Genomic DNA, 23,848 nt, shown 5'->3' on the forward strand with positions numbered 1-23,848 from the left:
AACGGGAGTTACCGCAGATATTGGAATTTATTAGCCCACTTTTACATACTGTCCAAGGACCTTGGCTTTAGAAAGTGCCCAGGTGAAACTTATGCTGTAGAGTAGCATGGCATGTAAGGAGATAAAAAAAGGATGGAAGCCATACCCATACATTCTTTTCCTTTTCAGGGTGATCAGACAGCATTGCACAGGGCTACAGTTGTTGGGAATTCCGATGTCATAGCAGCTCTCATTAAAGAAGGGTGTGCTTTGGACCGACAAGACAAGGTAAGCATTTCAGATCTCAACAAGTAATTAGGAAAGCAGTGCGTTGCATAGAATTAGAAAATTAAATTTCCACAGTTGTGAATGGGACTCCTCAGAGTTGGAACTCAGTTGATGGATGATTCACCATTGTGCCATAAACCCTTTCTCATACCCCTTCAGTACAACCCAAACACCACCGTAACAGGGAAGAGAGGATACGTTTCTTTAACAGCAAATCTTAATGTTCAAAATAAAGTGAGACGTATTTTTAAAGTACTTGTTCATATTTAACATGCATGTGGCTAAATGTAAGTCTGTTTTCCAGCTCTATTATTTTGCTTAGCTGCTCCCCTTTCAGCTTCGTTATATTCTAGGCAGTAATATGCAACAACACCCTATACCAGAACACAATGAGAAGTTAAATGATAGAATACTATTCTGCAAATACACACGACGTCCCAGATTGTAGCACTGGTCATCTAATTGTTTTTGGGCAAGTAAGCACACAACCGAGGTCAGAACACGCAGAGCCCTCTTACACCTGACCTAGCCATTCCTCATGATGAAACCCACCTACTCGAGATTCAGAAATCTCCCCGTGTCTGGAGGGCAGGTAAGGTGCCCATAACAGGAATTCCTTCACTTAGAAAGGGTTGTCAATGTCCCATCAGTTTTGTTTGACCAAGTCATTCCCAGCTTCCTCAGCTTTAATCCCCTTATTGCATTGCTGCTGCTGTAAACATACCAGATCCTGTTCTCAAGTAGATATAACCGTGGAATATTAGGCATTAAAGATTGTGTCAACAACTTTTTTTCTGGAGATCGACAATTAATTTGTATGAGAAAAATGTCCCTAGAAATAATTTCACCGTTCTTTATTTCCATATTTGATGGATATTCTAAGAAAACACCTAAGATTTACTGTTTGTCAATTCAAAAAGCCCAACCCTAGAATCAAGGTATCTTAAATACATTAGAATCACACTGCATATATTGAAAGTTTAAGGTCACTTATATGAAAGAGCTTTGTACAGAAATCCGTGACATTTCTGCTTGTGAATCTTTGCAATTGTTCTCTAGTGCTTCTTCCACGCCCGCACGACGTTTTGTTGGTTGTAGACTTCAAAATGTGTTTTTCTCTTTTCGTTTTTGTTTGCATGTTCATTAGGATGGGAACACTGCTCTCCATGAAGCTGCTTGGCATGGTTTCAGTCAGTCCGTCAAACTTCTTGTTAAAGCAGGAGCGAACGTTCTTGTCAAAAACAAGGTGAGATCCGCAAGGAATATATTGTACAGTACACAATGTCTCTGCACTGCAGCACTGGAAAAGAACACAAATAATTTCAGAGTGCATACTTGCTTCTGGTCCAGGCAATGGACTTTATAGGCTCTAGTAAGGATTTCTGCCCAAAATTACTGGTTGCTTTAATAACAGCATTAGGCACTTGTTCTTGGTTATTTAAAAAAAAAAATGTCATCTTTTGTTCTACATTGCGTGTTAACTGTTCTTCTTTCAGTTACTTAACCCAGGTGAATACTTTTGCTATCATCATCACATTTGGTCCAGCTGCCTTTAGAAGTATTTCTCACCTCTATCAAGTGAAAAAAGAACACTGTACTACTGAGAATCACAATTTGGTAAAGGCAGAGTCAGTCCTCTGAGTAAAAGGATATTGCTGAATGAAGGCCAATAAGGAAATCACAAAGTTCATTTTTATAATGCTTGCAAAATGTCACAGCCACTTGCAGTGGCTTGCGTTTCATTCCATCTTTTCCCACCCACTACTTCATGAAACGTTATCCAAAGAATAAAACATTTTTTTTTTTAAGTATATGGTAGAAGAGAGGATTTTGGACTTTGGGTAATGAGTTTTAGGTCCTAAGGACATATCAGAGAACACACGATTAAAGCATATGTTTGCCTAGGCCTTTAAATTTCCAGACAGCTGTAAAATTTACCGGTGCCTTTATATGGAATTTCCAGAGGACCGCAGCAGTATCCCACAAAGGACCACAGAGGGCACACAAAAGGAACTAATGGAGCAATTTACTTGGCAAAATATAGTTTTCTCATTCCTGTAATTCAGAACTGTACCTTGCCTCAAGGCTTCCTTCATAGCCATTCATTTTTACTATCCAATCCTTATATCCACACAAGATTCACTCTGATGCCATGAGTCATCAGTTCACTAGGTTATGGCTGTAAGTTATTGGAGTCTGATGCTTGCATTGTAATTTGACCTGTGGCTCATTGCAGTGTCACAGGGGTTAGTGCTACAACCACAGTGACAGACTTGCCCTATTCCCAAGAAACAACATTTAAGACAGATATCATCTCCAAGTGTTGGCTGTGGTTGGAGATCTTGTAAATGCCCGTACCATATGATCCAGGGGTCCAAGAAGCAAGGTGGTAGAAGAAGTATTTTATGAGCTGAACTTTAAGGTTTATTTGAGGGTAACAGCATTCTCTATCTTGCATCCATCCCAATGAAGTCTGTTCTCTAGTGAGACCTCACAAGTATATATCTGTTACTGTGCTTCCTCGGATGGGCTGGGAGGAGTAGGAACAACACGCAGATCATACGGGGTTAGGATGTGGGGGGTCAAGCAGCATATAGAGGGGAGAGCAAGAAAACACATGCACTGCTATGGAGTGCCCATAGAAAAAGTCAATGTTTTTTTTACATGTTGCACAGCAGTTGAGCTGCTGTGTAACTTTGCTTAAAGTTTAAAAAAAGTTTTATGATGCAGATAATGCTGGCCGTGTCATAGCACTGCTTTTTTAAAAAACTTTGTGAAACATGTTAAAAACATTGACAAAGCTGATAGATTTTGAATAATGGGGAAACCTATTGGCTTAGCAAATGCGTGTTTAAACAAATGGAGACAAGCTCATTGGTCCGGGAACATGAATCCATTTAAAGTTGGGGAAACCTATTGGCTTTGCCAATGTGTGTTTAAACAAATGGAGACAAGCTCATTGGTCCAGGCACATGAATCTATTTAACGTTGCTTAGGTGCGTGGTGGTTGAAAGGTGAACATTCCTTTCAATCTGTCAACAGAAAGACCTTGCCATCCCTCTCCCCTGGCAGAACCCAGGAAAGTAGTTCCTAACGTAATTCATGGAAGGATACAAGTCATCTTGTTAAAATGATTGTGAAGAATCTTTGCTCCAGATAAGGGACAAACACAAGAAGAGGAAGGAAAGCCATAGAATGAGTGCAAGCAAATGAGATTGTCAATAAAGCAGACAAATGATAAGGAATGGTCTAAGTCGAAGCCCACCAAGTAATGGTATTGTACACAGTAGTCTTCAGCAACAGAACACTAAAAGCTGCCCAGTGAGTGAGACCTAAAAAGGATAAAGAATGGAAAGAAAAAAACATTTGCCCAGCAGATTTGGCCCTCTAGCCCCGGCAATGGAGTGCAATTGTGTTTAACCAGATATGCACAAGTCTTTATGCAAACACATTATAGGAGAACCAGTGGCCTAAGTGGGCTGACCGTTACCCCATGCTGGGTTGAGCGGAAGCAAAATATGAATGACATTTGGACGGATCAGTAGATGAAGTGGGCTGATACAAAGCCAATCATATGTATTTTTATGGGTTTGTTTACATGATGCTGGAAAATAGTGAAAGCTGTTAATATGCCAGCCTAAAAATGGAGGGGGTGAGCAGGTGGTCCAGTTGGGTCTAATCTTTCGTCCTTACATGAGTGTGTCAAATATATTTAGCAGCAACAAATATGCTACAAATAAATCCCTTGTAGCAGCGAAAATATACATTTTTTAAGTATTTTACTAAAGTATGTTTATTTTAATTTTTAACATCTCTTACGTATCTTCTTTTGGCAATTTTTTACATATTTGTAAAAAAAAATGTTTTATTAAGAATAAACTAGCCACATTAAAAAAAACTTAAACAAATCTCAGGTCTTTCGGGCCACTAGCTATTTGGCTGATTGGTTCTCTCCTATAGTGTTTCAGACTTTGAATTACATGCCTTCTAGAGGCACATTGTGGTGGCACTGGGATCAAATTTAACAGGGAGAAGAAATTTTACCGGATGCCTACTTTTTGGAGATTGTAATGACACTAGATGGAAGCAGATATCATATTGCTTACTGAATACAGAGACAATGTTTGTTGTGTAAGACAAAAAAAGATTAACATGGAGCTAAAACCTGTTTTGAATGTATGCTCTGTATATCTTATGCTAATGGTTTTGCAGAATTACTTTAGTAATAGTTCTCTTTGGTCCACAAGGCAGGAAATACCCCACTTCACTTGGCTTGCCAAAATGGTCATTCTCAGAGTACACGGGTCCTGCTACTTGGAGGTTCTCGGGCAGACATAAAAAATAATGTGAGTACAAAACAAATAATGGTTTTGGAAAATGTATTAAGAGCTTGGTGTCTCCGTGGTCTTCGTATTATTTTTCGGCTTCTGTGTTTTTATTTTCCTGATTTCCCACACTGATGTAACAGGAGTTCTTTTTTGTAAGCACAATAGGCAGAGCAACTGTGCGATTTTCTAGTCAATATTATTTTTTGCGACATCCAGATAGTGGGTTTAGGACCCGTTGCTTCAATGGAATGGGATGGATCAAGCATCTCTAGGAATTTGTACATAGATTTGCTCTTGGGCAAAAGTAGAGATTGCAGGGTCTATTATCAGAGCTGCTACTACTTGATTGTATTATCTCAAAGATCAAAGGTTACTAACTCGTTTTGTAACGTATGTGATTTAATTAACAGAATGAAATACATAGGCAAGTTCAGGCATCTTCAATCGTGTAGCAACTCCCTGAGTATTTGGAAATCACAGCTCAAAATTACTATCTAAACATATAGAAATCTTTTCCTTTGTTCTTACATTTTTCAAAGAAAATCTCCCATATTTCGGCATGAAAATGCAAATGAGTGTTTCTTATGTCAAACAGGAGCAGCTTTGTGGGATGAAAGAATGTGTAAATAGTACTAAAACCACAAAGAAGTAGGAAAGAATCTTGCGAGTGGAGAGGCAGGTCAAGGAAAAAAGAAGTGAAAAAATCCAGGCGGCGTGGTCAGTAGAATCAGGGTGTTCTGGGAGGGACGTTTCCTTCACCACTTATTTGGAGGGGGTGGGTATAACAAGGTAACATAAAATAGATTAGAGGAAAACAAATTGTCATTTTTAGGAAAAGCAAAACTAGTGTCATTTACCTGGCTATTCTGTAATTAAAATGAAAGACCCATTATATGTTATTTAGAAAAGCTGATATATATCGAACAAAAGTATACGTTGTGCTAAAACATAGAATACGATTTCTGAAATATAGTATACTGCTTATATTGAGCCGCAATAAAACTACTGTTGTATACACACCATTTTCCAAAAACACCGAGGCATGTTGTCATAAATATCATGAACTAAGCCAGCACTATTGCATGGATGCAGACTGAAGTCCTCATACCCCCACCCAGTGTGCGGCTATGCACTCTTGGATTCCTTTATTTCCATTGGCTTCATGTCACATGTGCCTTTTGTTGCTTTGGGAGGTTATTTCAGGAAAGAAGGATTCCATTGCTTGATTGGAAAGTCATCCAGGCTTTACAACCATTGTCTCCTAATCTTTGAGGTGATGGTTTTGGGGGTTCAGAAGAGAAACCCGAAGGTTTGAGACAAACCTCAAGCAGCACTGAATGTTACGTGATGGAGATTGGTTTCATGGCATTGAGGAAATGGAGATGAATAGTTCCGGATAGACGCTAATTTTTGCAGCCGTTATGACAAGCCAGTCCGCTAATTTCCATGTTTGCCTACCACACGGGTCTCAACTTGCATATGTGTTGTGGCAAATTCTTGGTTATATAGCATTGCCCGAGTAACAGCCAGCGAGAGGTGTGTTCGGTCCTGACCACATGTTAGTTCCTCCCCAGAGGCGGAAAAATATAGAAAGCCTTGTTGGAAGTGAAGGTGGTAAAAGACGTTGATGAAGGCTAGAAGTATGGCCAGCTGAAAGGTGAGCATCTGGGCTTGAATTCTTATTGTGAGCTATCAGTGCAACTGGGTTTATGTTTATTAAAGTTGACAAAGGGAAAGGAAGAGTGAACAAACAAGTATTGGCAAAGCCAACTGGTCGCTCCTTTTAGCTTCGCCAATGCAGACCTGTTGGGCTTGACATTGATGACCCACATCGGGCAAAAAAAATATATAAATCATGATGATTTCTATGCATGCATGCTTCATCACACTAAGGCTGCGCAGAGTAATGGCGATGTATACGTGCACGCATCACCAGGTAAACACACGTTTAGAATTGTTTTTAAATTTACAATACACCAGGTCAATATCTTGTCCAGTAACAGTCATTAATTGGAAGTATTTGGGCCACCCATAGTAAAATCTAACATCAGCGATTCCCAGTTCTCCATTGTATGGCGGTTGCACGCTTTTATGGAAGGGTATCTGTGGCACACCACTGTTCTGTAGCTAACTGTTCAGGGAGGTTTGAAGCTTCATGAAGAAGCTAGGATGGCTAATGTACAGGTAGTTTTGTAGAATGCATAAGAATATTGGCAAGAAGGACATCTTCAACAATACTCCTCTGCCCATTATTTTTTTAACAAGAGCTTTCCGATGATTCCATGTCTTTCGGGGTCTACACTGGTGCTATTCAGCTCCCAAACAGATCTACGGATCGCTTGATGTAAACATGACCCATTGCCCATTTTAACCTTGCTGGTGGTGGGTCTTAGAATGTTCGCTGTTCAGTGGGACACAGAAGAAATTATCCCAATTTACTTTGAGTCCAGAGGCCTCTCAATAAATCTCCCAAATGTGCATCACCCGTGGCACGGAGAGTTTGGATCTCGGAATCAACAGCAACATGTCATTGGCATGTAGGGCGACACTGTCCTTGCACTCACCTGACCAGCTGAAACCCCATATATGTGCATCTCTTCTAATCAAACAAAGCCATTTTTTAGTTATGTAGAAATGCTCCAAAATTACTATTTCTGCAATTCGGAGTGAACCTCCATGGTGAGTAGAGAGGTTAAGGTGTTTAAAAAACTGATAATTCTTTAAAGACCTACAATGCAACCACTGCACTTTTGTATTGTGCTGATTTCTTGTAGCCAGGAGAAATATTCTTCAGTTAGTGCTTCTAGTTAACATTGTACTTGATCCCTTGGGCTGGAGTATACCTCTACAGTTTCTTCTACGGAAAAACAATCAATGGAAGAACTGTTAGACATCTGCTGCCTCTTTGGTCTTCTGTACTTTTTAATTTTAAAATTTTTAAGCCAAGAAACCAACCTTGTGCACTGTTAACCCCAAACAGTGGTCAGCCCCTTTTGAATTGTCTCAGTGAAAGTAATGCATCTGTAAAACCCACAAACGGTTTCTTTCTGCCCAGATGAATGCTCCAAAGTACCAGTGGTGAGGCTGAAATAATTGTCAGCTCCTGAACTTCAGACTGCAGACCAAACTGGTATCCATAGCGCTGTGTAAAATAAATAGGCCACACATTCCCTTAAAATTACCTATTCAATGGAAGATGTATTTTTTTGGTAAAAGTTGTCACTTGTCATGTGCATCTACTCTCTGATTTCTGAACACCAAGAAACGCATTTTAATGCGTCAAAATTGTGTATTGCCATTATTGTTAGCAAATTTTTTTTTTAATTAATTGTTTGCTTATTTATGAACATTTACAGTATCACCAAAGAAGAATTCGGGGATGAAGGCAATTTACCCTTTCTTCTATGCACTCAGCAGAAGTCCAAGCAAAGAATACATCATAGAATAACTGTTGCTTCAGGGTCATATAGACAGGGGGGCTATCAATGCAAGTAAAAAAGATGGCTGGGAAAAATTGTGGTGGTTATGAAGATAAGTAAAAGCGGTGATTTGTAGTCTGGAAAATGTCTTAAGCAGAAAGTCGTGTATACTGAAAGACCCCAGCCATCACCCTTGAAATTAGTACAACTGTCCTGAAGGTCATAGGTCAGGAAGAGAACAATTATAAGAAACGTCCGGTCGCCCAGCAGCCTGTTTGTTCATTCAGCATGTTTTCTGTTGAAAGTGCCATTCTTCATGTCATTTTGTTTTTGTTTGCAGGCAGGAGATTCTTGTTTGCACATTGCCTCTCGTTACAATCACTTGTCCATCATTAGGGTGCTCCTGAATGCTTTCTGTTCTGTCAACGGAAAGAACCAGGTCAGTGCATGTTCGCGGCAGCGGCGCGTCCTTCAGAGCAAGCACACGTGGCCAAGCCGAGCTTTTCACGCCCGGGCAGAGGCTCCACAGAACTGCCGAGTCAGGGAGTTTGGCAAACCCGCTCCAAGACACCCCCGCCTGTTTGCGCTGCACTCCCTTCTAATGAAGGGGTTATCCTTCCCTAGACCACCTTTTTGAGGCTGTGCTGAAATCTAAAATCTAAAATGTTTTATTGAACCCACACCTCCAGCCTCTTCTTTTTCTCCGATAGTGGTGCGTGACTAACACGGCTTTTTCACTGTTCAGTGCTTTGCTACGAAGGGCGCACATGCTGTTTTACCATTTGGCCGCAGTGTTTCACTTCATGACTTTTAGAGTTACGCCTTTCTTTTCTGCTGTCCAATGTGTTATTTGGTTTTACTTCATTGGTGTTTACTTGTCTATATTCAATTCACGCATTCCTTGTTATTCGATGTGTAGGACTCAGGCTGGGAAGAATGAAGGGCGCCATGTTGCAGGCGTAATAAGATGGCAGGAGATACATGGCCTATTAGCAAAAGGAAGAAGTAACAGTGAAAGTTGTGGGCATTATTTGAAGTTGCATTGCAAATAAATAAGAAATGTATATCGTTCAGTTGGACTGCTCTACTTTAGCATAAAGTATCTTAAAAGAAAGATTTTTTTCCATTGGACTTTATGCATACATGTTTTTCACTAACATGGCACTATGTGTAACATTCATTTTACACATACCTTTATTATGCATCACCACATCTTTTGCTGTCCAGTATTTAGGGTTTTCTTTCTTTAATCTGTCCTCCATTTTAATTCACCCTTAGGCCCTGATTTATACTTTCTGGTTCAAAACTGCACTAACACAGTTTTGCACCAAAAAGTTTAGCACCGGCTTGCACCATTTCTGTGCACCAGCCGGGCACCATATTTATGGAATGGTGCAAGCCGGTGCAAACGGTAGACTTGCGTAAAAAAAAATGACGTTAGTCAGGTGGGGCTGGCGGTATGGAAACAAATAATAACGTTAAGCAGGTTAGAGTAAAAAAAAAATGACTCTAACCTGCTGAGAGTCATTTTCTGACTCAAAACCATCCATGCCACATGACTCCTGTCTTAGAAAAGACATGAGTCATGCCCACTACCCTAATGGCCAGCACAGGGGACCAGGGTCCCCTGATTATAGCCATTTTACCCAGTGCCATGTAGGGGTCCCATTTCAGGGCCCCCAATGGCACTTTAAAAAAAAAAACAAATACTTACCTGTACTTACCTATAATTACCTGGGGTGGGGTCCCCCATCCTCTGCTGTCCATCTGGTGTGGGTGGGGGTGTCCTTGGGGCCTGGAGAGGGCACCTGTGGGCTTATTCCATGGTGTTCCACCATGGAAATAGGCCCACAGGTCCCCTAACGCCTGCCCTGACCCAGGTGTTAAAAAAGCTGTTAGAACGTATCCTACACTTCCCTTTATTTAATGATGAAAGGTACACACAACCAACACACTTTTGTTATATTCAGTTCTACATCAGATACAAGCATTTTACAGTGAAAAATACCTTTTTTTGCTGCAGGAGGTATTTAAAATGATTTTGTCATGACTCAAGAACAAGCTTGGTTACCACCAACAATACCACCATCACAACTGGTGATAAACACCCCTGCCAACCTCCGCCCCCCTCCTTCAGCGCCCGCCTGCACACCAAGATGATGCTGAGAGTACTGCTGACACAAACTCCCTGGCCACACAAACAGCCACACACTGAGGCAGAGCACTGCACCCACTGGGGTCGGGCATCTAGCTCTGTGCACAGGCCAACCTGCCTCTAGGTGTGCCACTGTCCTAGTGCTGTGATCGACACTGGGAAAGGCCTCAGAGCTGAGGCATAAACCAGACAAATCGCTCAATGACCACAATCCCCGATTGGCCGTTGAATCTGAATTCACACCTTGGTCCCGAAGCATCTAAACCCACTTTGAAGCCATAAGCTTTGTTGGCACCTCAGTCACACTCGGGCCCGGAAACCAGCTTTGATAACCGACTCCGATAGGACCATCCTTGAGGTACTTCAGCTCAGGCAGGATGAGAGACAAAAGACTATGGTCATCCACCCATGGGCAGGAAAGATTTCTACTGACCTCAGGGCTGTGCTAACAAAACACAGGCTTGCGTTACCAGGTCCATCTTCGGGAACCTCAACTCCTGCACCCAAGAAGTGACTCGTGAGCAAGGCCACCAACCCTCCACCTCTATAGAAACCTGCACTACTGCCACCCACAACCTCTCCTCGTAGGTCCCCTCAGGTGTCACCATGGTCTTTTTCAGACACAGGTAGTCCTAGTCGCTATTTCCTTACAAAATACTTCAATGCCCCCTTCTATTCAAAACCCACTGACAATCCCAGGGAAGACTGACATAGAACTCCCAGGGGACCCCAGACAGGGCATCTCCTCAAGATGATATTACTGCCGACCACTGGGTTATACAATGCGCAGCTACCTGCCACAAAGCAGACAAGCACACCACTTCAGAAGATGATGACTTCCTGGTAGACACTCTCTCCAGGATGGAACATTCACTTCAGTTTCTACACAAAGGCATTTTTAAGGCCGCCCCGGAGGCATTCAATAAGACAGTAAAATCCAGGGTTATCACACCCAGGACAGAGGAAAAGTATAAACTTTCTCCCTTCGACCCCTTGTGCTTTAGAGGGTATGTCCCCTCAGATTCCCTAGTGGTTTACACCACCAACAGGCAAGCAGCAGCACAGGCCACAAGTCACATCCCGCATCAGAATAAAGAGAGCAAGTGGATTGACGTTCCGGGCAAGAGGGAAGATATCACGTCTGATCAGTGGGTTCTTTCCATCATAGAGGACAGCTACTACCTCGAGCTCACCTCGACCCCCACCAGATATCCCATCCCACAAACAAACTGTCAGGCAGGAACACCAGCGCCTTCTTCAAGAAGAGGTTTAGTCGCTCATTCTCAAGGGCTCAATAGAGTCCGTACCACCACAGCAGTACAGCAAAGGGTTGTACCCTATATAGTGTCTATTCCTCACCCCCCAAAAAGTGACAGATTCTTAAAACCCATACTATGCCTCAGGCTCCTCATCCAGTACACCCTCTTAGAACACCTCCATGTGACTTATCTGCAGGATGTCATTCCACTGCTGCAGTAAGGCTGATCTGAAGGACGCCTATTTCCTTATACCCATCCATCCCCACCGTTACCTCTGCTTCATGATAAGTGGCCAAAATTATCAGTTGAAAGTGTTGCAGTTCGGAGTCACTATAACCTCAAGGGTGTTCATCAAATGCCTAGCTGTGGTTGCTGACTATATCAGAAGGGGGGGGATTCATGTGTTACCCCATCCCAATGATTGAATGATGAAGAGCACAGGAAAGCAGCACTACCTGGTGTACACCCAGACCACCATTTCCCTCCTTCACTGGCTGGAATGTGCCACAAATGCCACCAAATCCCACCCCCAGACCCTTCAGATTCAGCCCTTTTAAGAGGCCATTCTCAGCTCTGTCACAGTCAAAGCCAACCCAGAATACAGGCTGTCCAGCCCTTACTGCCTCTTTTTCAGCCACTTTTTCACCTAAGTCATAAAAGTGAGCATCTCCTAGGCATCATAGCCTCAAACATAGCCATAGTCCCCCATGCCAGACTGCACATATGTTCACTCTAGCAGTTCCTAACAGCACAGTGGTCACAGGCAGAGAGTCACTGGGAAGATCTAGCCTTGATACAGGTAAGCACAGCATCTGTCTCTCACTGCAGTCATGGAACAGCAACAACTTGTTGCATGGCCAGCTCCTCATGGACCCCATTACGCCAATAACCATCACCAGGGACGCTTCACTTTCAGGTTGGGGAGCACATCTCTAAGACTTAACATTTCAGGGTGTCTAGTCACCACAACAGTGGGGCCTCCATGTCTGTCCCCTTGAGCTTCTGGCCCATTCTGCCAATAACCATCATCATCACCATCACCATCACCAGGGATGCTTCACCTTCAGGCTGGGGAGCACATCTCCAAGACATAACAGTTCCGGGCTTGTAGTCACCACAACAGTGGGGCCTCCATGGCAATCCCCTTGAGCTTCTGGACATCCAGCTAGCACTCAAGACCTTCCTTCAGATCATTCAGCACATAGTGGTCCTTGTATAGACAGACAACATGGCCACTGTGTATTATCTACAGTAGCAAGGCAGCACACACACATGCAGCTTTCAGCACTAGTGCAGAGTATTTGGCATTGGGTGATACGGCATTAGATACATTTCTTGGCGGAGTACCTTCCAGGAGTGGATAAATACTTTGCAAACCTGTTCAGCAGGATGCAGTAACAAGTTGACGAGTGGGAAATCCACTCACAAGTCCTACTCCCATGCTTCTGTTGTTGGGGGATTCCTGAGGTCGACTTCACCGCCACTGCACACAATGCAACCTGCCAAAACTTCACCTTCAGGTTTCCACCCCCCTTAGTCCATGGGCAACCTCTATGGATAAACTGGTCAGGGATCTTTGCCTGTCCTTTTCCTCCTCTCCTACTCCTTCTGTACATGGTCAGCAAGCTTCGACAGACCTCCCTTACTCTCATCCTGGTCACTTCCATGTGGTCTAGACAACCCATGTTCTTGACCCTTCTCAAGATGTCTGTTGTTCTCCCACAAGAAGCTCCCCAACAGGCCAGAATTTCTAACACAGAACCAAGGCAGAATCAGACTCCCGAACCCCAGGCAGCTCAATCTAGCAATTTGGCCTCTGAGGTTTTAAAGTATGGTTACCTCAGTCTGCCTCAAGAATGCATGAACATTCTCAGAGAAGCACGCTGGCTTGCTATGCATGACTGTTATACTGCCAAGTGGAAAAGGTTTATCTACTATTGCATTTCAAATCACTTTTACCCTCTCAAACATGCAGCCCAGGATATTGTCTATAACCTCCTTCATCTGCAGAAGTCAGGTCTAGCTTACACTTCCATATTTCTTCACTTAGCCGCTATTGCTGCCTAAATACAAAACATCGAACACTCTCCATTGTTTAGTATCTCCTGTCATCAAGGCTTTCATTGAAGGTCTCGAGCGGATCATCCCACCCAGAGTTGCCTCAACCCCTGGTCTTGAATCTTAATGTTTTTAACAGGTTATGGGCCCTACTTTTGAATCATTACACCCATGCCTCTTACAGTTTCTCTTTTGGAAGGTTACTTACCTTGTCACTAATATGTCTCTGAGGTGTGTTAGCAAACTACAGGCCCTCACCTCAAGAGAGCCGTTCGTTCAAGTCCATTAGAACAAAGTTGTCCTTAGGACCAACCCCAAATTCCCCTCAAATGTCATATCCTCCTTCCAGCTCAAACAGACCATTAACGCCACCTGTCATTTTCCCTCAACCAGCCTCGGTAGGAGAAAGGGCTCTTCATACACTTGATTTAAAGGGGGCCATGGTGTACTATATTGTCAGGAGCAAGATTTTTTGCAAAACACAGCAATTATTTGTTGTATTGGCTAAACCTCACAAAGGTCACTGTAGGACGCTGGTTCTCTATATGGTGCACCATGAAGAGAGTCCAGTGGATCCATACATAATTGGTTGACAGAGGCAAAAGTAGATAATACTAACACTCTCTTTTGTGGTAATGTGGGTGAGCAGTTAGGCTTATCAGAGGGCAGTGCAAAGCATTTGAGGTTATAAATGAGGTACACACTCAAAGAATAAATCTGAGACCAATTTAGAAACATAACACTTCTTTTTATATATGTTTTGAAATCAAGGACTTTGTAAAAGATTAAGTACTGCTTTCAAACCTATTTGCCTTTACGCAAAATGCAGTCCTATGGAAGGAAAAGTCAATAATGCATAAAAGTAAGTGCAGTTGGTTTCAGGAGTTCACTTTCTGGGTTTAAAGATGTAGGTGCCCAAGGTCCAAAGTACTACCAGCAGTTCGTCTGGAGCTCCCCGAAATCCACAGGGAGTTAGGGTGCTGGTGAGGTTGTAGCTGGGCTGTATGGAGAAGGGGGCCCACTTGGAAACAGGCAGCAAAAGGGGACCTGGGGATAATGAGTGCTCCCAAACAGGGGCTTGGGTTGCAAGGAGTTTTAGCGCAAGGGGGCACAGCCGGTTCTTTGGGAACCCGGCCGTACAGCTCGGATGCAGAGTGGATAGGGGGGCTGGGCTCTGTGCGGGGCAGGGGCAAAATCAACACTGCTGGGCCACTCTCAAGGTGGGCTTCAATGGTGCTGACTTCCCTCAATGGTTACTTGGTCCTCGTGCAGAGGGAATCCAGAGCCTGTGGACTGCAGGGAAGTAGCTTTTCTACTCCAAGGGAAACTGGCAGCAATTTTCAATGTGCTGGCAGCCTGGCCGTTATCCAGCTTTGCAGGATGAGTCACTCTGTCGCAATTGTCGAGAGAGGTGTGGGTAGGCAGGGTTTTGCGCCAAAAGTCGACACCTCTTTTGCTTTTCTTGTCAGGCAGAAAACTCTTCTTTGCCCTTCTTCTCTCGATCTGTTGAATCTGAGTTCTGGGTTTCAGGGATACCACCTAAAGTATCAATTTAGGGGTGTTAACAGGAGTGCAGGTAGTAGTCAATGGGTTGCCTACTTTAAGGGTGACTCTATATGACCACTTCCACTGGGAAGTAGGTGATAACCAAGACCTTAGAATGCTAATTCCATCCAAAACCAGATGGAGGAATTTGAAAAGTAGTGTCCACATCAGCTGGTCCACCTTAGGAGTGGTACTGACATGATGTGGCACACCTAATCTTACTAAGTTTCCCATGTGTCTTGCTGCAAGAGAGTGGGGTCAGGACAGGGGGTGGTCTCCTCCTCCATCTGGAAAGACCTGGTTCACATAATAAAGGAGGCTGGTCCTTTGAAGCTTCCTGCCCTGGAATGTCCATCCTGTCTGGAAGAGGTGATAACACCTCTTCCGGAGGCAGGCTTTGTTCCTGGCCTGTGAGTGTGCTGGCTCTCACCTCAGGAGGTCAGCAATCTGTCTAGGGTGTCACTGCTGGTTCAGACCAGCCAGTCAACACACTAGCAGTGGAGTAGGTTTTTTATAGGCGTCACCTCTAAGGTGCCCTCTGGGTGCATGTACTAATAAATCAATCACAGGATTTAGTGAGGATATATTAATATGAGATGTTTGACACCAAACATCCCTATGTTCAGAGAAGCATCAAATATCTGGGAAACTCGTATTGACCAGTATCCAACACATATATCTAAAATGGCTTCCATGCCCACTTACTATGTCTAAGAATCGACAAAGCCATAGCAGAGGCATATATGCTCATGCTGATATGGCCTCACAAGTGATATAATGCACTCTGCTTTAGAGCTGTAGGCATGACTTACAAATATCACATGCAGTGGTAGAGGACCTGGCATACGGGGATGTGTGACAAGTGGTGTTTTCACTTTTGTCTGCACCAAGACATGCAACCTATGATGGCAGCACTGTGTGTGTTTGGTGAGAGGTCACCGAGGGTGGCACAGTTCGTGCTGTAGCCCTTACAGACCTTCTTGAGTACCCCAGGCCCTAGATGCCAGAGGTAACATTTACTAGAAACTTACAGTGAGTGCTAAAGGTTATGCCAATTGGTAGATACAACTGTACAATTTAAGTAAGGAGATCTGGCACTGGAGACCTGGTTAGCAGGAACCCACTGCACTTTCAGTCGAAATCACATCAGATACCTGGCAAAAAATGGGGGCTAACCATGCCAAAAGTGGTGCCTTCCTACAGTCACTCTCTGTAAAAGGCAGGTATAGCCAGGTGTATTGTCAAGTACGTCCAAACCTGCTACCTCAAAGCCAAGAGAACATTAAATGCCCATCCCAGGACCCATTCCACCTGTGAGAAAGGGGCCACTATAGCTTTGCTTAGGAATATCCCTATAGCTGACTCTTGTAAGGCAGCTACATTGTCCACTCCACACATTTGCAAAAAAATGATGTGTGCTGTGTGGGTGCCCTAGCTTGCCAGAAAGCTAGAGTTGGTCAGACGGTCTTAAGGACTTTTTTTCAAACAGGTGCCCATCCACTGGCTGACCACCATATAAGGAAGTACTGCTTTACAGCCTATGCAGAACATGTGTATCAACAGCCACACCTGCTACGAATAGAAAATGTTAACCTATAAGCATTTGTTTGTAGCGTTTAGGGCTGTAGGTTCAGATGTGTCCACCCACCTCCATGGGAGCCAGTGGTTGCGGCAGATGATCTTCCTCTTTAATCTACATATTTGACCTGTTATACAATGGCCACCAACCTGTCATACCTAATGCTCCATCAGGACACTCACCTTCTGGGTGAAAAAAAATCTAACAATGGAATCGATGCCCATCCGCATTGCCAACTATGGGAGGAGTTACTATACTTAGTGACTCGAATGACTGCTTCAAAGAAAAACAAGTTGCAAGTAGGAGCATGCAGAACATGTGAATCTACAGCACTGCATGCTATGAACAGATGCTTACAGGTTAATTAGCATGTTCTTCTGCATGCCTATCTTAGCAAGCATTATCACATTAACCCCAGACCCAGATGAGAACACAAGCAGCCCCAGACCGGTTTTAACCCTCATCAATGAGGTACAGCTTGAGTCCTATAGTGCCGTGAGAACAGATCCTGTCTGAGCATACCGGTCACACTTATGACATCAACCTAGCAGGTCTAAACCAGTATGGGGTCTTTTGTGTTCCCATCTGGATTGTACCTGGCCTGGCACTTCAGTCTGGACTGTTAGGATTGGAGCTCTACCAAACCTGATTTCCCTTAAGCGGGTATCTGACTAGAATGGCATGGTGGGCAAAAATAATGGTTTGAAATGTGGCCAGTAGCAGAGAATAATTCAAGCATTATTTCCTGCACTTTGTTGTTTGCAGTGGACATCCTAAGTGTGATGTGTATGCCCAGATGTGGGTCAAGAGCTTACTGTGCCATAGGTCTCACTGATGAGTTTGAAGTAGGTTCAAGCCAGTCTGGGCTTGCTTGTGTTGCCATCTGGAGGGAACCTGGCCTGACAGTTTCGGTTGGACTTTTCCGATTGGAGCAGGACCAAGACTGATTTGCATAAAGTGGGCCTATGTCTAGAATGGCGCAGTGGGCGAAAAAATAATGGTCTGGAATGCTGTCTCAATGATTGCCAGTGGCGGACATTAATTCAAGCATTTCTTCCATCTTCTTGTTTTTGCAGCTTAAAATGTACATCTGCATTGGAAAAGCTGATAGTGGCAACTGGCCAATCTGAATGTTTATTTTCTATACTTTTAAAATGGAAGCCACTTTGTGTGACACAAGGTTTGCTACTTAGAAAGTACAGGACATAATGTTTTGCACTTTCAGAATGGTCACCTGGTTGTGTGATGCAAGGTGGCTCCATCTTGAAAGTATAGGAAACAATGTTTTATCATTTGAAGACTGCTACCACTTCGCATCATGCCATGTTGCATCATGCAAACTGGCAACCACCTTAAAAGTATAGAGAATAACATTTTATACTTTCAAGAAAGCCAGCACGTTGTATCACTCGGTGTGGCTGCCACCTTTAAATCATATCAAGGGCCATATTTATACTTTTCGACGCACAACTGCGCCAACGCAGTTGTGCGTCAAAAAATCTAACGCCGGCTAACGCCATTCTGAAGCGCCATGCGGGCGCCGTATTTATTCAATGACGTTAGCCGGCAGAGCTGCCTGGTGTGCGTGGAAAAAAAATGAAGTACACCAGGCAGCGCCGGCGTAGGGGAATATGGAGCTTGGGCGCCAAAAAATAGGGAAGTCAGGCTGAGGAAAATCTTTCGCCTCAACCCGATTTGTGCCATTTTTTTTTAACTCCCAACCCCCATTGAAATGACACTTGTCTTAGCAAAGACAGGAGTCATGCCCCCTTGCCCAGTGGCCATGCCCAGGGGACTTCTGTCCCCTGGGCATGGTCATTGGGTGTAGTGGCATGTAGGGGGGCACAAATCAGGCCCCCCTATGCCACAAAAAAAATAATAATAATTACTTACCTGAACTTACTTTATGTTCCCTGGGATGGGTCCCTCCATCCTTAGGCGTCCTCCTGGGGTGGGCAAGGGTGACAGGGGGGGTCCCTGGGGGCATGGGAGGGCACCTCTGGGCTCCTTCCGAGCCCACAGGTCCCTTAACGCCTGCCCTGACCAGGCGCTAAAAAACGACGCAAAAGCGGCTGGACGTCATTTTTTTTGACCCGCTCACTCCCGGGCGTGATTTTTGCCCGGGAGTGTAAATACGGCGCACATGCCTCGGAGTCAATTTTTTAGACGGGAACGCCTACCTTGCATATCATTAACGCAAAGTAGGTGTCCTCGCTAAAAAGTGACGCAAACTCCATGGACTTTGGCGCTAGACGCGTCTAACGCCAGAGTATAAATATGGAGTTAGTTTTGCGTCGAATTTGCGTAAAAAAAAACAAAGGAAAATCTGGCGCAAACGGAGTATAAATATGCCCCCAAGTATCTTTCAAGATGGGTGGTTGCCACTGTTGATTTTGCTAATACCAGCACAATTTTGAAAGCATCCGGCATTGGCATAGCCAATAGCGGTGGCAAGTGTGGGGCAGGAGTCCGGTGGCGAGAGAGGGGTGGGGCAGGGATAGAAAGCTGGGGTGAGGGTACAGAGAAGGAAGAGGAGCGGAGAGAGAGGAAGTGGGAGAGCGAGCATGACACTAGGCATCAGCAATGACTGGCATCAGAGAGAAGGAAGTTGGGATGACAGAGATGGGAATTGGGGGGAGTTAAAAAAACAGGTCCACGACATGAGCAGTGGAAAGATACAACTCATTCAGTCAAAAGCATTGGTTAAAAACAGAAACGCTCCAAGGGCAGACCAAACACAAGAACTGGAAGAAAAATTCATTCTTTCAAGAGCAAAAACACCAGATAAACAAGAAAGCCATTGAGTCACTGGTAGGGCTGATCCAAAGTCTTCTGTACCTAGTATAAAATGCAACAGTTCCTGTGGAAGCTGAAGCTGTCTGTAGCAAGGCTACAAAAAGTATATGGTTTATTGATATGTTCTCTAAATAGGTGGTGGGGAGAATCTGCAATCAAGTCTGCTCTGCTACCAAAACAGTAAGTCATTTTTAGTAGGTTAAATGAATAACTTTAATCCAATGTTATTTTTAGGTCTGGCAAGAGGCAGCACTAAATGCATGGAAGGCGTCATGTCATCGGTTATTCACAAAAGTACAATAAGAAGTACAGGGAGAGAATGTGTACATCACTCATTGGCATTATGGGCCTGATTACAACTTTGGAGGAGGTGTTAATCCGTCCCAAATGTGACGGATATATCACTAGCCGTATTACGAGTTCCATAGGATATAATGGACTCGTAATATGGCTGGTGGTATATCGGTCACATTTGGGACGGATTAACACCTTCCTCCAAAGTTGTAATCAGGCCCTAATATTAGTTTGCCACTGCTTGCATTGGTTGTCCATTATGGCTGTCAGTTTCATGGATGGCTACATTGCCCAATTTGTGTTCACATTAGGTTTAGTCACAGGGGTTCAGGTAACCCTTTGGGTAGGCTAGAGCCTGTGTGTGCTTATGATGTAGTTACTTTTTTGACACAAACGCATATTAATTGCTGGTCTGTAGCTTTTTTGTTTATGAAGTGTCTGTTTTGGATGCCTCAACCTATCTGAAAGGCCCAGTTTTATTCACTAAGCACCTTCGACATTCATTTATTTTACTTTTCTGTCATCATAACAAGTTGTTGGATGTACAGCATGTTTATTCACACAGTAAAGCTGTCCACACACATTTCTTTTGAAGATGCAGTGAAAATACTGATCCTTTGTCAACAGAAACTATTAAGTAATATTTTGGTGTCTGTGCCTTTTAAATTCATGGATTATGTCACAAACTTCATCTTCTGACTCCTTTTCATCGCTCTTTTCTTTGAGGTTACAGCTTACTTTTGTTCATCCAGGCCCATATTTATACTTTTTTTGTGCCACATTTGCGTCATTTTGTGATGCAAAAGTGGCGCAAACTTAAAAAAATACAATTATAGTTTGAATGTTTGTGCCACTTTTGCGTCAAAAAGTGACACAAATGTGGTGCAAAAAAAGAATAAATATGGGGCACAGTTTGTTCAGCAAAATGACCCTACTCCTACTCCAGGATGTCAAAATGGATTTTCTTACTAGGTCAGCGGAGGACACAAAGGCCCTGATTTATACTTTCTGGTGCAAAAATGCGCTAACGCAGTTTTGCACCAAAAAGTTTAGCACCGGCTTGCACCATTTCTGTGCACCAGCTGGGCACCATACTTATGGAATGGTGCAAGCTAGTGGAAAGGGCAGGCTAGCATAAAAAAAACAATGATGTTGGTCGGGTGGGGTTGGTGGTATGGAAGAAGGGGGTTTTGCACCAAAAATGACTTTAGGCAGGTTAGAGTAAAAAAAAGAAATTACCCTAACCTGCCTAGAGTCCCAATGGCCAGCACAAGGGACAAGGGTCCCCTGGGCATGGCACTGCACCCAGTGCTATGTTGGGGGGCCAATTTCAGGGCCCCCAATGGCACTTAAAAAAATATATATATATATATATATATATATATATATATATATATATATATATATATATATATATATATATATATATATATATATATACACTACGTCTACTTTCCTGGGATGGGGTCCCCATCCTCCTCTGTCCCTCTGGTGTGGATGGGGGTGTCCCTGGGGCCTGGGGAGGGAATCTTTGGGCTTATTCCATGGTGTTCCACCATGGAAATAGGCTCACAGGTCCCCTAACGTCTGCCCTGACCCAGGTGTTAAAAAATGGCGCAAAGGAAGCTTTGCACCGTTTTTTGACCCCTTCCTTCCCCCCTGTGCGTGATTTTTGAACGGGATGATAAATAAGGCGCTAGGGCCTTAGAGTCATTTGTTTGAATGGGAATCCCAACTTTGCATCTCATTGACGCAATGTAGGTTTCCACGTCCAAAAAAATGACTTTAACTCCATAAATTTGGCGCTAGACAGGTCTAGCGTCAAAGTATAAATATGGAGTTAGTTTTGCACTGAATTTGCGTCAAATAAAATGACACAAATTCAGTGCAAAACAAGTATAAATATGCCCCAAAAAGTGGATCAACTCCTACCAAACACTTCCTCTAACAAAAGTCCGTGTCACAGTCTCTACCAATGCTTGTTAAAGCGTATGCCGTTCGTCAAGCAGGATGATATAAGGTTGTTCAATTATAAGGAGGGAAAATAAAAATATATATAGTAAGGTCAAAGAAAGCTGGAAAGGACATAGAAAAACCTTTAGGGAAAACATAGCATTTTAATGTGAAAGAATTGTTGGATCGGTGTACTGTTGTGTAAGTGACATATAAATCACTCAAAACTGAAATGTTTAACAATATGGCACAAGCTAATCAAAGAATGAGAAAAAAACAAAAATATCAAATGTAATATGGCTTCTTTACTTGATGGAACTACTCCAGAAGAACTAGGGACACAAAAAAATTAAGAAAAGTATGCATTATATCTTAAAAGATCAAAAAGGATTGACAATATCTAATGTATAAAGGTACACCTCCCTCTGAAAGTACTGAATATTGATAAACAACGGAATCCCTCATTGTAAAATAGAAGCATCCTGTATCTCCTTTGTGAAAATACCAGCGTCCGCACGCACCTTTTGTTTGTGGTTGCTTTTCTACTGCAGTGTGAAGAAGTTAGCATGCCTGTTGGTAGAGTTGCAAACCTTTAGCTGCCACATAGAAATCTTGTGAGAGGGGCTAGAAGAAAATATTGAATGCCATAAATGTGGACTTGGTGCAGTAGTGGGAAGTGCCAGTTAACACGAGTTTACATGGTGGAGAACCTCCTGAGGAGAGATTAAAGGGTCGGATTATGACAATACTTTGTTTGCAGGCACATGCCCATTAGGAAGTTTGGCCCGGCTTGTCACATTCCATATTGCAGCAAGACTTTCTCTTGGGATTGAGCAGTACCCTGACTTACAGACCCATCACCCAAGGAGAAGACCTTCTCTGTAACCACTGTAGAAGGTCTTCCCCTCTACTGATAAATCGTACTTTAATTTTGATGTGCGTTTTATTACTGAAATAGACTACATTGTGCCAATAGTATATACCATTAAGTCCAGTAACTTCTCAACCTGATTTAATGGATTCTGAACTGGAACTGAGTCAGGCTGGCTTCATGAGCTTTAACATTATTAGAGTATTTGTAGCTGTGTTGTTGTTTACAGTAGGTGTGTTTTATAATTAATAGATCAGTGGGTTGTAGAGCATCGTGGGTGTGACAGGAGGTATTGCTTAAAAGTTTTTAGTTCCTGACTGTGGTAGTGGCTGGTTAATTTTTAAACATGCTATAATGTTAGTATCATCAATGGAGTGACTAGTGGTGATGGAACACTATAACAACCATCTACTGCACCATCCAGCCAGTGTTGCGGTTGGAAGTATTTCTGTTTTATGTGTTCTGTTGGTTGGCCTGTGAAGTATCAAGTAGGACATATGCTATTGAGACATCCACAGAGGTAGCCAACTATATTTAGTCTAGGCTGTGTTTCATTTATGGAGGATACCATGACTATTATGCTGTAAGATATGTACATATGTTATCTTGATGGTTATTACTGTTGTGATCACTTTGATATCCAAGTGTATTTTCTTGGATTGCTTTTCTTCTCTTCCTTGCATCCATTTTGCCTTTCTTTCTTGCACCATTTTCCTTGTATTCTTTCTCATCTTTTCATAAAACTCATAAAAGTTGCAACTTTTTATTATCGAGACATTAAAGAACTATAACAATCGTTCAGATGATTATTTTTTAGCAAAACATTGTTACTGCAAGAACATTCATTATTGTGTTTGCCTCCTCCAGGCGGGAGACACTCCACTGCACGTGGCAGCTGCACTGAACCACAAGAAGGTGGCAAAGCTGTTATTGGCAGCTGGGGCTGATGGGACAGCTGTAAACAATGTAAGCACCACGTCAACCATGACTTATCAATAGATCTTCAAAACTTGCGTTAAGTGAATATTTTGTAGAGATCTGTACGCAATATTTTGTTTTCATATTTTAACCCATGTATTTTTTTCACATATTTTATTTTTTTCCGTCTGTTGACATTACTTGGAATAGAGCGTCTGTTGCAATTAACATATGTTGGGTGGTGTTGGACATTGCAAAAACTCAGTAGTTCAAGCGTTAAGTCAAATCAATCGTTAGAATGATACAGTTAGACTGAGCTTCATTTTAAATGTAGTATTTGTTTCATTTGCACTATAAGGCACCCATCTGATCCTGCAAGTTGGTTTAAACAAGCTTTGGCAAAGCC

At 43.0% G+C, this 23,848-nt stretch overlaps 1 protein-coding gene across 5 annotated transcripts in view; it reads left to right on the forward strand.

Moving 5' to 3' along the window:
* ANKRD6 (ankyrin repeat domain 6) overlaps positions 1-23,848 on the forward strand; it is a 751,904-nt gene that overhangs the window by 584,392 nt on the left and 143,664 nt on the right. For all 5 annotated transcript variants that reach the window (XM_069235495.1, XM_069235494.1, XM_069235496.1 and 2 more), the window contains 5 exons: positions 169-267; positions 1,415-1,513; positions 4,515-4,613; positions 8,355-8,453; positions 23,392-23,490. In XM_069235495.1, the coding sequence (XP_069091596.1) occupies positions 169-267; positions 1,415-1,513; positions 4,515-4,613; positions 8,355-8,453; positions 23,392-23,490 (495 nt within the window). The remainder of the gene's footprint in view (positions 1-168; positions 268-1,414; positions 1,514-4,514; positions 4,614-8,354; positions 8,454-23,391; positions 23,491-23,848) is intronic.

Source organism: Pleurodeles waltl, chromosome 5, assembly GCF_031143425.1.
Source record: "Pleurodeles waltl isolate 20211129_DDA chromosome 5, aPleWal1.hap1.20221129, whole genome shotgun sequence".
In the NCBI taxonomy this organism is placed as follows: domain Eukaryota; kingdom Metazoa; phylum Chordata; class Amphibia; order Caudata; family Salamandridae; genus Pleurodeles; species Pleurodeles waltl.